The following is a 13,533-nucleotide window of genomic DNA, read 5'->3' on the forward strand; positions in this document are numbered from 1 at the left end:
GGGCATTTGGGGGAGACCAGGCCAGAGGGGAGGGCAGTTAGAGGCAATCGGGCCAGCAGGGGAGCAGTTAGGCAGGGGAGTGATTAGGGGGTGATCAGGCTGGTAGGCAGAAGTGGTTAGGGGCGATGAGGCAGGCAGGCAGGCAGGCAGGCGAGCAGTTGGGAGCCAGCAGTCCTGGATTGTAAGAGGCTGTGGGGGTGGCTGACCCCAGCGCTCCCTGGGGCGAAACTCAGTCACTCCACGCCATTTGGAAACAAAGTCTGAGGCCACAAACCTCAGAGCCCAGCCCCGGGAGAGAAAATGAAGGAGCCCTAGGAAATGTTCCATGTCCCAGACACCTCCTCCCCATCCCTGGAGTGGCACCACCTCAACCTAGGGTGCTGTACTCAGAGTCCCCACCAGAGGGCATCATTGCAAACTCCTCCATTATTGGGTGCTGGTCTCAGAATGTGCAGGAGAGAGCACCACTCACCTCTGTCCCCCTGAGCAATCCATCCCCACCTCCTTCAGAAGCCCTCCTGCTCCTCAGAGCCCCAGAGGCTCCCACACCCCTAAGGGGTCCTGCTCTGGGCCGGAAGCTGCTGCGGGAACCAGGAGGGGGTCAGGGGATGCTCTGGCCGAGGGGTGCTCTGTCCTGGTGGGGCGGTGGTTACGTATCCCTGTGCACACTCCCAGGGACTGAGCGCACAGTTCTGCTCACGTCACTGTCGGTTACGCTGCCAGCACACAAATAAGGTTGCGTGTAGTCTGACATAACCTAATCCCTCCCCCTTGTGCCTACATGAGCCGTGAGAAGGTTCCTGAGAACGAGACTAAGCTTCTTACTGGAAACGGATTTCTGGTTCGACTGCCTGCCTGGCGGGCAGCTCCCTGGACAGAGGTCACCGCCCCAGCTCCTGCTGGCATCACCAGATGATGGGAAGATGAACCAGCGGCCGTTAACAGTAGCGGAGGGGCCCTAGCCAGTCTGGCTCAGTGGATAGAGCGTCGGCCTGTGGACTGAAGGGTCCCAGGTTCGATTCCGGCCAAGGGGACATGCCTGGGTTGTGGGCTAGATTCCCCAATAGGGGGCGTGTAGGAGGCAGACGATCGACGATTCTCTCTCATCGTGGATGTTTCTGTCTCTCTCTCCCTCTCCCTTCCTCTCTGAAACCAATAAAGAAATACATCCGGGGGCACTTGTTGGAGGGTCACACTCCCTGTCAGGCTCCCTGGGCAGATGAAGAGATGAAGGAACGGGGTTTGGAGAGGCGAGGGCTCTGCTCACGGCTGCACAGCAGGCAGGGACCTGGACGAGAACCGGGGGCGGTCACAGTCCCCTGCTCCTGCCCCTCAAAGTGTCCCCGGAGCAGGAATGAGATGCAGGACAGGGTGGGACACAGGCTGGATCCCGCTGTTGGGGACACAGGGCCCGCTGTGAAGGTAGAGAGGGAGCAGAGACGGGCGGGGGCTGTGCCAGGAAGCCCAGGCACCCCTTCCTCGTTCTCTCTCCGTTCTGGGCACAAGCCAGATGGGCTCACGTCACAGGCCACCAGGGCCACGTCTCGGCCGTGGCGCCAGGCCCGGGCCCTGCCTGGCTCCTGGGAGAGCGGAGAGCCGCCCAGGCCCCATCCTCACGGCGAGGGCTTTCCCGGGCCCTCAGCGCCGCCCGCGCACACACACACACCTGGGCGAGTCAGAAGCCCACGGACCCGCCCGCAAAACGGAGCCTGTGAGCTGAAGAAGCAAAGGATGGAAGGGCACGTGGGACACATCCCATTTCGGCAATAAAACAGGTACACCCCGAAGCATTCACCTTCCCGGTGAAGGGGCTTCTAACTGGGTGTCTGTCCCGTTTTGCATGCTAACCGCATCTTCTGCAAGTTACAACAACACTGGCTTCCAGCAGCACCGTCCCCGCCACGGGCTGGGCGGTTCTGGCAGAACCCCGTCCTCCTCAGACCCGTGACGTCTCCAGAACAGAAAGTTGAACACAAAAGCCATGCATGACATGGAGAGCGACCCTGAGAGGCCACTAACGTGGGGAGAAGCCGCCGAAGAGGGCACACGTGGCTGCGTGGGGCGCACTGGGCCGGGATGCCCCAAAACCCCCAGACGGGGCGCAGAGTGCCGGGAAGGGCCGGGGGAGGGCTCTTTCCATCTCGAGGCGCTTTCTAACGGGGGCGAACTCGCCTCTTCCCTGATCAAAACCAGGGTCTCACAGACAAAGAAAAGCCAGGCCGGCTGGTCCCAGCTCCTGGCTTTGTGCAGGCGGCTCCCAGCCTTCCAGCAGCGGAGCAACAGCGCCCTCGCGTGGCCGCGGCGGAGAACACAGAGGCGGGAGCGGATCTGCATGCGCGCTTGGGGGTGTGGGCGCGGGGCGCGGCACAGCGGAGAAGGCGGGGCTGCAGGGGCAGAGGAACTGAGGGCACAGGATGGAGAAACACTCATGCAAAACGTAAGGCATCTGTAAAGAACAGCAAGTGTCGTCCCCCCCCCAAAGGACAGGGTGGCTGCACTGTGCAAGCAAGTCCACAGGCCGCCTGGGTGTCCCAGGAGCGACCAGGGGACACCTGACATGGAGGTGCTGCTGGCACACACAAGACCCCGGGCAGGTCCCCACTCAACGCTGTCCGCCATGCCCCCCTCGGTGCAAAGGGGGTGACCCGAGGGCCTGGCCCAGCTCTCGGGGCGCTGGGAGAGTGGCCCCCAGGGGCATGCAGGGAGGTGGCACGGAGCCCCAACTCTGCTGTTTGTGGCTGAACCGGGCCGCCCAGCTTCGGCATCCTCAGACACAAAACGAGGCCATGCTGGCTGGCATCGGCCTCCGTTCCCCAAACCAGATCCGCTGCGGGCCTGAAGGCAACTGGTGCATCTTAAAAATATTTTTTTTTTAAAAAAGGAATAGGATAGGAAACACTTATTCCCGCCGATTCTGATCAGTCCCCAGCATTTCCTAATCTCTCAAAAAACAAAACAAAACAACAAAACAAAAACCTGAGGTGGCGACAGCGCCGACTGTTGTCACGTTAAATGAAAAGCCGGCAGAAGGCCGGGGGCAGTGGGGGCCCCTTTGGATGCCAAGCTGCCCTCGGATTCAGCAGCGAGGCCCCGGCGCGCAGAGCTAGGGGTGGGGCTGGGGCACAGGTGGTCCCGGGAAGGCAGACGCCTCGCCCGACAACCTGCTCCTGATGCAAAGAGGAAACGCAGGCGGCCACGCCAGTCCCAGAGAGCTTCTTCCTCCCCCAAAAGGAGCCGCTCTGCGGGCACGCCCTTAGGCTGGCACAAACCCCGCGTCTGTCTCAGCTCGGCACTGTGTGTGGAACTCGGAGCAGGGGGCACGCGGGTGCCAGCACAGCCCCAGTCCCACGTCACTGAAAAAAAGCCCCAGAAGGCCGTGCGGGTCACGTGAGGCTGACGGGAAGGTTACGAGGAATTTCTCCTGACATAGTAACCCGCCCACCCTCACTGTTGCTCTCCGCCACTGCATGTGTGTGCGTACCGGCTCATGCGTGCTTGCGTGTACATGTGTGTGCACATATGCATAAAGGGGACACGCTCCACTGGCCAGGGACCCGGGCGCACTGTACCCCCTTGAATCACACACACACACGATTGGCACCTCGTGGGTCACCAATGCCCACATCACTGGTGGCCAGGGATGAGCTGGACAGAGAAGCCAGGCCTCTGGGATGGTGGGTGGGGTCTGGCAGCCTGGGCTTCAGAGCTGCTAGGGGGTTGGGGGCAGCTGTGCCAGGCCTCCGTGCAGAGCCAAGGAGGGGCAGGGATACCCGAGTCCAGCCCCCAAGACACGGGTGACGTGAGGTGAGCAGCCGGCCAGCTCCCCAGCGCACCAGGCCGTACAGGGTGAGGCCCCCCAGGGAGACGGGGTAGGAGGAGCCGTCGCCAGAGAGCCTGGACCCAGCCAGAAGGGGGCACCTCCCCCCGCCCCCCAGATCGGGGAGACCTACCGCATGATGCCTAAGGGGTCCAGTGCCTCCTCCTCCTCTTCCGAGGACTTCCCCGCGTCCTCCTCCGGGCCAGGGCTGGGCGGCCCCTCGGCGCCTTCCTGCTGCTGGAAGAAGTCAGGAGCCTCCCCCTCGTCTGGGGCCGGGCCGCCCGTGTCCAGGGCAGAGACACCTCTGCGGCCGGGGTCGGCCGCCCCAGCGGAGCTGGTGCCTGCGGGGGAGCAGGAAGAGGCGTCTGACCCCCACTGCCAGGGACCAGAGCCTCGCCACACCCGAGGGGCAGGACCAGAGGGTGGGTGGGGGATGGGGGGCTCGCAGGGACCCGGGCAGGACCTGAGGGTGGGTGGGGGGCGGGGGCCCGCAGGGACCCGGGCAGGACCTGAGGGTGGGTGGGGGGCGGGGGGCCCGCAGGTACGGGGCAGGACCTGAGGGTGGGTGGGGGGTAGGGGGGCCCGCAGGGACCCGGGCAGGACCTGAGGGTGGGTGGGGGATGGGGGGCTCGCAGGGACCCGGGCAGGACCTGAGGGTGGGTGGGGGGTAGGGGGGCCCGCAGGGACCCGGGCAGGACCTGAGGGGGGGTGGGGGCGGGGGGCCCGCAGGGACCCGGGCAGGACCTGAGGGGGGGTGGGGGCGGGGGGCCCGCAGGGACCGGGCAGGACCTGAGGGTGGATGGGGGAAAGGGGGTCCCATAGGGACCTGGGGCAGGACCTGAGGGTGGGAGGGGGACCGGGCAGGCCCTCGGGCACCTAAGAACTCCAGCAGCTCGGGGCTGCCGGCCAGCTCGGCGTCCTGGGAAACGCAGCGCAGGATCTCGTGGAAGACGGCCCTCCGCTCCCGGATGTCGGACTCCCCGACGAACAGGACCTTCCTGGGCAGCGGCGGCAGGCTGGCTGCCGGGTAGCGGCCGCTCAGCCTCTGGTAGAACTCCTCGATCTCGCTGTACTTTTTGGAGACCTGGAGCGGGAGAGGTACGTGGGCTCCCGGATGCAGGAGGGAGAGAGGGCTCCTGCCCGGACCCAGCCAGAGGCCCCCAGGGGGGCGGGCTGTTCAGAGTCCACCCAGGGGCAGCCGTCCCAGGGAGAGCGCCCTGGCTGTGCCTCCTTCCTGACGGCACCCCTCTCTCCCCCCCTTCCCCCGCCCCCCCCCCCCCCCAGCTGCTGGGCTCCGGCTCCAGTCCTTATCCCTCCTCATCACTCCAGGCTCAGCCACGGGCAGTCATGGGGGACCGGGCACTGACTGCCACGGGCCCGGGCGGGGATGGTGGGTAGAGGGAGCCCAGCCTGCAGGGGCACATGGCCACCGCTTCCCTGTAGCCCCGTGGTCGGCAAACTGCGGCTCTCGAGCCACGTGAGGCTCTTTGGCCCCTGGAGTGCGGCTCTTCCACAAAACACCACGGCCGTGGCGAGTCTATGTTGAAAAAGTGGCGTTAGAAGAAGTTTACGTTTAAAAAACAACTTGGCTCTCCAAAGAAATGTCCATCGTTGTCCTGTGTTGATATTTGGCTCTGTGGACGAAGGAGTTTGCCGACCGCTGGCCTAGCGCCCGTCAGTGCCTGAGTGAGATGATCTCAGGTCTGGCTGGCCGACAGGTCACCTTCAAGCGACACCACGGGTCCCTGCTCCCAGCACGGCTCCCTGGCCGCTCTCCTGGGCGCCAGCTGCGGCCCTCCAGGGGCGAAGACCCAGGGGCTGCCACGTCAGTGTCTCTGCCATCAGCCCGGACCCCTCTGCACCCCGGGACCTCGAGGAAGCAGCCAGGGCTCCTGCAGGCCCTCGGACGGCATCCTGCCCGCCAGAGTCACCCTGGGGCAGCGCCCCGCCTCCCGCAGAGCCAGGGTCCGAGGGACAGCAGCCTCCTCTCAGCCTCTCTCCCCAGTCCCTCCCGCAGCTGGATCTCGCTCCAGCTGCCCGTTTCCTCCCGGGGTGTCCCGGCCCCCAAAGGCTCTGGTCTCCCAATGGGGAGCTGCCATAGGACCGCGGACAGTGGCATCGTAGCGGTCTGTAGGGCCCCCAACATGGCCCTCCAAGGAGAGTCGCCTGCTCTGCGCCTGCCCGACCCCACCCTCGGCCTCCTCGACGCCTCTGTGCGTTCCCATCGCCGGGCCTGCGTCCCCGCCTTCTCCGTGGGAGCCTCGAGCAAGACGATGCGCACATTCTCACTGTTCTCCCAGGCCAGAGCGCCCCCCGGAGCCCCCGCCGAGCCCCAGCTCACCAGGAACTGGACCACGTCCTCGGGCTTGTGCTTGGCCGACTTGAAGGCGGCCAGCCGGGTGACCACCAGGATCTGGTACTCCACGTGGCCCGACATCATCCTGCCCCGCACCTCCTGGTGCTGCGGCACGGCCAGGTCCAGGCCCGTGTGGGCATTCTGCACGCGCCTGCGGGGAGGAGGGAGGGGAGGAAGGAGGGGAAGCTCAGCTCCAGCCCGCAGGCTCCTGGGTGAGACAGAGGCGGGGCCCAGCGAGAGGCAGCGGGCCTGGGCCCGGGGGCGGGCTGCTGCCCTGGCCTGGCTCAGGGGCCACAGCGCCAGGCCCTCCGAGAGCCCGGCTTCCCAGGCCGGAGCCCCCGGTGTGGGGTCGTTCGGGGACAAAGGCTGTTGCCCGCAGGAAGACAGGTGAGAGCAGACGTGGGCTCGTGGGAATCACGGACAGCCGAAACCGGTGTGGCTCGATGGATAGAGCCTCGGCCTGCAGACTGAAGGGTCCCTGGTTCGATTCCGGTCAAGGGCTTGTACCTTGGTTGTGGGCACATCCCCAGGAGGGGGTGTGCAAGAGGCAGCTGATGGATGATTTTTTAAAAATATATTTTATTGATTTTTTACAGAGAGAGGAGAGAGGGATAGAGAGCTAGAAACGTCGATGAGAGAGAAACATCAACCTGCTGCCTCTTGCACACCCCCTACCGGGGATGTGCCCGCAACCAAGGTACATGCCCTTGACCGGAATCGAACCCGGGACCTTTCAGTCAGCAGACTGACGGTCTACCACTGAGCCAAACCGGTTTCGGCTGATCGATGATTTTCTCTCTATCGATGATGTTTCTAACTCTCTATCCCTCTCTCCTCCTCTCTGTAAAAAAAATCAATAAAATATATTAAAAGAAAGAAAGAAAGAAAAAATCACGGACAGCTGAGTGTCCTCCACAAGCACAGAGCAGGCCTCGGTCAAGTCCTGCTGGATGGAGGAGGGTGTGAGTGCCCTGGGGGTGGTGGGGGGAGGCGGGCCTTCCTCGGCACACCCCCTGCGGGTGGCCCCTGGCGTCTGCTGGTGCCTGGGGCACCGAGGACCCCACCTTCTCCTCCAGCCCCTGGTCCTCGCAGGTGGGGCCCTGTGCACCCAGCGTCAAGGCCACGCCCCCACGGGTCTGCGAGGGGCTGAGGGTGCCCGCTGCTGGCCCTGCGCCCGCCTGCCAACCTCACACCCTGTTCCTACAGAAAGGGAAACTGAGGCTCAGCGCGGAGGTGACTTAGGCGGCACCAGGGAGATCTCTCTGGCTAGTGAAGCCGCGGCCTGCGCCCTCGCTGCAGCTTGCAGAGGAGACCAGAGCAGCCTCTCCCATCCCCACTTCCTTACAGGACCCTCTTTTCCAGACCCGGGGTCCGGGGAAAGGGGCTCCAGCTGGGACCATAGCCCTCGTGTATGTCATAACGCTGGCGTCTGTGCCCAGGATCTCATGGAGGGGGCACAGGGGTGGAGGGCGCGGAGACCCGGGGAGGGAGTCCTTTTACAGAGGGTGAAGGCAGGAAGGAGCAGAGAGCAAAGGGGGTCCGTCCTGCCCTGGGGCCCCCAGGCCTGGACAGGGCGGGTTTGGGGGTGTTGGGGGGGGGGGCGCCGCTGTAACTTGCACTTCTCCGGAGCCACCTCCTTGGGCAGTGCCCCTTCTTCTCTCCCTTCCCCGGGTACGACCCCCTTCCTGCAGGGCGCGGCTCATTCACCCCTCCCAGAAGCCTGGGTACACCCTGCCCTGCGTTCCCAGGGCAACCCGGGCTTCCTACCCCTCCCAGCGCCCATCCCGGCGGTTCCGTGTCCCGGTCCCCGGTGCGGAGCAGCTGAGCCCCGAGGGGGTGCAGGGCTAGATCTCTGTGCAAAACCGAAATGCACGGGAGGGGCGGGGGGTGGGCCTTGCTCCACCCACTGGGTCTTGGGTGAGCGCGTTACGCTCCGGGGCCTCAGTTTCTCCGTCTGTAAAGCGGGGACCCTAGACGCCGCCCCCCCTCCTGCAGGCGGTGCAGGGGCCGAGCCCAGAGCGGTGGCCGGGCGCTGCCGAGGCCGGCGGCGGGCACCCCGGGCCGCGTCTCCCGGCTGCTCCGCCGGGCGCCGGGCCGGGCTGGCGCGGACCCGCCCGGACTCCACGGGGAGCAGGCGGTGGGGGCGCGGGGGCCGCTCACCTGGAGGTGACGAGCGCCGGGGGGCGCTGCATGCCGGCGGCGGCGGCGGCGGGCGGAGGGCGCTGTCACGGGACCTGCGGGCGCCGGCGTCGCCGCGGCCCCGCCCCGCGCGCACGGCTCCTGCCCTCGCCCGCCCCCTGGCGGCCACTGCGCCGGCCCACAGGCGACGCTCATGAATGGAACTTTTCTCCCTCCCTCCCTCCCTCCCTCCCTCCCTCCCTCTCTCCTTCCCTCCCTCTCTTCCTTCCTTCCTTCCTTCCTTCCTTCCTTCCTTCCTTCCTTCCTTCCTTCCTTCCTTCCTTCCTTCCTTCCTTCCTTTCTTTCTTTTTAAAAAAATATATTTTATTAGTTTTTTACAGAGAGGGATAGAGAGTCAGAAACATCAATGAGAGAGAATCATCGATCAGCTGCCTCGTGCACACCTCCTACTGGGGATGTGCTCGCAACCAAGGTACATGCCCTTGGCTGGAATCGAACCTGGGACCCTTTAGTCCACAGGCTGACGCTCTATCCACTGAGCCAAACCGGTTTCAGCTGTTGGAGCTTTCTGATAACCCTGCCCTGTACCCCCCGTGAATATGTAAACAAGTAGGACAACAAATCAATCTCTCTCTCTTTCTCTCTCTCTCTCTCACATCAAACAATTTTAAAAAGTTATCTTTAGCTCGTCAGAGATTGGGACCTTGCAGTCCTGAGTCAGATCCAGGCTACTGTCCTCTGCTCCCTGGGGGTTGCTGATTATCCAGGGGAAAGCCTACCTCCCTGAAGGGGATATGTAGAGAGAGCTGTGATTTCTAGAGCGAGGGTGTCAAGTTAAATTTAAATCAAAGCCACAGGACCCTCAGTTTGCTGGTGTCACTCCCAGGAGGTCCCAGAATGTCCTGGTTCAAAGAGAAGGTGTCTGGTCTCCCTGCCTTGGGGAGAGTGTCGGGGAACACTGCCACCATGCTCAGGTCCCTAGAGATGCTCAGAGGGATGCTGGGAGGGTCAAATGGGGGACATATAACCCAGCAAACAAGATAAACTGGACCCCTGTGTGTGGGGGGAGGGAGAGAAAAGGGGGTATCAGCTGAAGAAACAGCAGCCTGACTCCAGAGGCCTCCCCTCCCAGTGGCTCTCCTGGAAGAGGCTAACAGGGAGTTCTTAACAAAAAACTGAAGAAAAGCCCTAACTGGTTTGGCTCAGTGGACAGAGCGTCGGCCTACGGACTGAAGGGCCCCAGGTTCAATTCTGGTGAAGGGCATGAACCTTGGTTGTGGGCACATCCCCAGTACAGGCTGTGCAGGAGGCAGCTAATCGATGTTTCCCTCTCATCGATGTTTCTAGCTCTCTATCCCTCTCTCTCTCTGTAAAAAAAAAAAAAAAAAAAAAAAAAAAAAAAAAAAAATCAATAAAAAAATATATTTTAAAAAAACCTGTCTTCTGCTAAAAACAAACAAACAAGCAAACAAAAAAACTTATTCTGCCACGTGTTAAAAATGTGAGGAAGACCTTATTCAAGACTCGGAGAGAGCTGAGGCTACCTCGGCACACCGCAGGGGCACATGGGGACTTACAGCCGGAGCCGGTGAGGACAGGGCTGGGAAGTTCCTGGAGGAGACAGGGCGGGCGGAGGGGGTGGGGTGGTGGGGGTGGTGGTGGGTGGGTTCGGGTTGCTGAAGGAGCCTAGCAGGACTCCCGCTGAAGGCAGGCCAAGCACTCAGTCAGAGCTGGGGGAGAGGAGCCTGGTCAGAGCCCCAGGCTGGTCAGACAGCCAGGCTGGGGGATTCTCTAAGCTGACTCAGCAGCATTCCTGCAGAGTGGCCCAGGCAGGACAAAGTGTGTGTGTGATGGGGGAGGGCGGGGTGGGTGGGGAGGGTGGGGGGAGGGGGGAGGTGGGTGGGGGGTGGGGAGGTCAAGGTCCAGGAGAGTGCTCAGAGGAGTCTAAACTTTGCCAAGGGGCCTATCACCCAGAACTTCCCTCTCCCTCAGCCTCGCACTGTCTCGCCCTCTCTGTGTGCGGTGCCCTCTCTCCGGGTACCCTCCTGCTCTGGTCCTGCCTTCCTAAGGACACCCCTTCCCCACCCGCCCCCCCCCCCCCCCCACCGCCCTGGAACTCAGATCCACAAACCTCCCACTTCTTTGGCAACCACCTCTGAAGTACTCCGCCCGGGGCCTGGCACAAAGTGACACTAAGTCGGTGTGTTTGCCCCCACTGGGGATGGAGCCCACAGCCCAGGCATGTGCCCTTGACCGGAATCAAACCTGGGACCCTTTAGTCCGCAGGCCGACGCTCTATCCACTGAGCAACACCGGCTAGGGCTCTCTCCTGGCTCATTCATGCATTCACACATCCAATCACACCTGCCGAGCTGGGCCTCTGCGCCGGGCCCCGTGGAGGCTCTGGGGCGTCTCAGGGAGAGGGCTCTCCCGCCCTGGCTCTCAGTGTGCCCGTGGACCTGCTGCCTGCAGGTCCCTTCCCTGCCCCTTCTGCCAGGCTCTGCCTCCCTCCCTCTGTCTGCGCACTCTCTGTGCCGGGCATGCTCTGACGGCTGCCTGTGGGGCTGCCCCTGGAACAGGGTTTAGGGGTCCAGGCACGTTTAACAGATCCTCCCATATGGACTCACATACAGACTCACCTCACCGCGGATGAGGAGCAGAGACCCTGGCACCGGCCGGAGTGGCTCAGGGACAGAAAAGCTGAGTCTGGAAGCAGGGCCACTGGAAGCACCAGACCCTCGGCCCTCCTCCCCATTCAGATGCAGGGCAGAAGCTGGGGCGTAGCGGCAGCACACGTTACCGGTGACCAGCAGGTGGCAGTGTCCGCCAGCCCTCTGCGTGTGTCCCAGGCACAGGGCTCAGAGAGGGCCCCTGTGGATCCTCTGGGAAAGAACCCACCCTGCTCCCCTCTCCTCCCCTCCCCCATGCAAAGGCCCAGAGCCCAAGGGCAGGTCAAGCCAGTGGCCGGGAGCCTGGCTGCAGCCCACTGGGTGTGGATGCCAGAGCTGTTGCCGGGGGTAACCTGGAGCAGGGCCGCCCTGGGAAATTCCTCAGAGGCCAGGGAAACCCAGCCTGAGCATCAGACAGGAAGTCCAGCAGAGCGCTGTGGGAATCCTTCCGCACCTGTGGCCCAGGCAGCCCGTCCAGGCCTCTCTGGGGGAGGCATTTGGGGATCAGTACCGCCAGGTGCAGTGAGGGCCAGCAGGAGGCTGCCTCTGCAGGTAACACCCCTCCTTCCCTCCCCACTGCCCTCCTCCAGCCTAGCCCTCTCTCCCGCTCTGAGTCACCAAGGCCAGGGGCCATGGTGGGTCCAGGCTGGGTGCCTGGCAGCGGCCCCATGCCCACAGGCCCCCCACCTCTCACAGGTGAGCCCTCAGTGGGCATTTGATTGTCAGCCTCACTGTGCATTTGAGGATCTAACGCTAGGAAGGGCTGAGGGACTTGCAGCCTGAGGTTAGAGGCAGGATTTGAATTCTGGACTCTTAAAAAAAATTTATATATATATATTTGCATTGATGTCAGAGAGAAAGGGAGAGGGAGACAGAGATGGAAACATCAATGATGAGAGAGAATCAATGATTGGCTGCCTCCTGCACCCCCCACACTGGGGATCGTGGCTGAAACCCAGCCCTGACTGGAAACTGAACCGAGACTTCCTGGTTCATAGGTCAACGCTCAACCACTGAGCCACACTGACTGGGCGAATTCTGGTCTCTTGACTCTCAGGAGCATCAACCAGTAGCTAGGGGGCACCTGTTCTGTCTCCCAAAATAGTGCTTTTTTGCAGGCACCACCCCCCCCCCCCCCCAAAGAAAAAGTGGACAAGGCAGAGACTGAGGCCTCATTACGCCTTATCTACGTGGCGCCCGGGGCAGAGCTGGGTGAGACCTTCTGTGCGGCCTGAAGGGCAAAGGAACAGGCGCGCAGAGGGGACCCGCCATCCCAGGGGGCTGTGATGCCCACCATGGGGACGTGGCTTCCTGAGAACCATGCAGGCCTCTCTCGGGGACCTCCTTGTGCTCCTGCCATCAGACACGAGGGACTGGGGCTGGGAGGAGGCTGGAAGCTGAGCGGACTGTCCCTGCAGCTGACCCACGTTCTGGCGCCTGAAGGTCACCACCACAAGGCGACCAGCTGGCAGAATCCAAGACGAACTTCCTCAGTGGCAGGAACTCATGTTCCAGACGGGGGTTCCCAGGTGCCACGTGAAGTCCCCCTGCGGGGTCGCCTTGGAGACGTTATGGCTCGCGAGCGTCTGGTAAGACGAGATATGGCCACGTTCAGAGCCAGCGGAAGGCTGTCTGGGGCGGGGAGCGCCCTGTCCCCACAAACGCTGCCCTCCTGGGTTGCAGTTTGTGAGGATTCAGGCATGGCATGGAGGTTGGCCTAGACCAGTGCTCGGCAAACTCCTTAGTCCACAGAGCCAACTATCAGCAGGACAACGATGGACGTTCCTTTGGAGAGCCCCATTTTTTAAACGTAAACTTCTTCTAAGGCCACTTCCTCAACATAGACTCGCCCAGGCCGTGGTATTTTGTGGAAGAGCCACACTCAAGGGGCAAAAGAGCCTCATGTGGCTCGCGAGCCGCAGTTTGCCAACCACGGGGCTTAGACAAACCCCAAGTTTCTTCCAGGACTTCTGTGTCCTGAATCAGAGGCCAAGTCCTTGGAGAAAGAGAACAGCTTCCGCAGGGGAGGGATGAGCAGCAAAAGTGCTCTCCGAGGTAAGGATCTGGGGTGAGAATGGGGGGGCCAGCCCTCCCCACCTCAGTCAAGAACCACCCCCCACCCCCCAGCCCTCTCCCCATCCCCTATGGCTTTCCCCCTCTCCCCCTTTGGAGCCAAACTCACCTCCTCTTTCAGAGACAGCCAGCAGGAGTCTGGGATTCTGGAGGTCGGGGTAGGATGAAGTTAGAACTCGGGTGCCAGCTTGCTCCCAGCCTTCTGGAAACTTCTTGCACCTGCTTCTTGGCTCCTCAACAGCTGCCCAGTGACGGCCGGGGTTAACACAGAGGCCAGAGGAATTTCTCTTCAAAGTGCGCTTAGCAGCACGCAGAGCACAACAACCAGGTCTCCCAGAGCACAACATGCCTGGCCCCCCACCCAAGGCCCCTGCCGTCCCCAAGAGGAAGCCCCACCTGAGCCTTGATGAGCCTGACCAGTGGCTGGTGACTATATCAGCGACACCTGTGGCCATGCCTGGTTGCCTGCTCCCTGGGCA

The 13,533-nt window shown here is 62.7% G+C and overlaps 1 protein-coding gene across 1 annotated transcript in view; it reads right to left on the reverse strand.

The window, feature by feature from the left end:
- The window catches only part of HS1BP3 (HCLS1 binding protein 3), a gene marked incomplete at its 3' end in the record, with an annotated part of 13,770 nt that extends 5,310 nt beyond the window's left edge, over window positions 1–8,460 (reverse strand). Inside the window, exons 1-4 of the mRNA XM_084900880.1 lie at window positions 8,334–8,460; window positions 6,159–6,324; window positions 4,694–4,901; window positions 3,951–4,158 (exon numbers count right to left, since the gene is read on the reverse strand). Coding sequence (XP_084757006.1) covers window positions 3,951–4,158; window positions 4,694–4,901; window positions 6,159–6,324; window positions 8,334–8,365 — 614 coding nt within the window. The 5' untranslated portion in view covers window positions 8,366–8,460. The remainder of the gene's footprint in view (window positions 1–3,950; window positions 4,159–4,693; window positions 4,902–6,158; window positions 6,325–8,333) is intronic.
- Between the last annotated feature and the right edge of the window lie 5,073 nt (window positions 8,461–13,533).

Source organism: Pipistrellus hanaki (assembly GCF_964339955.1).
Source record: "Pipistrellus hanaki genome assembly, chromosome: 12".
NCBI classification, from domain to species: Eukaryota; Metazoa; Chordata; class Mammalia; order Chiroptera; family Vespertilionidae; genus Pipistrellus; species Pipistrellus hanaki.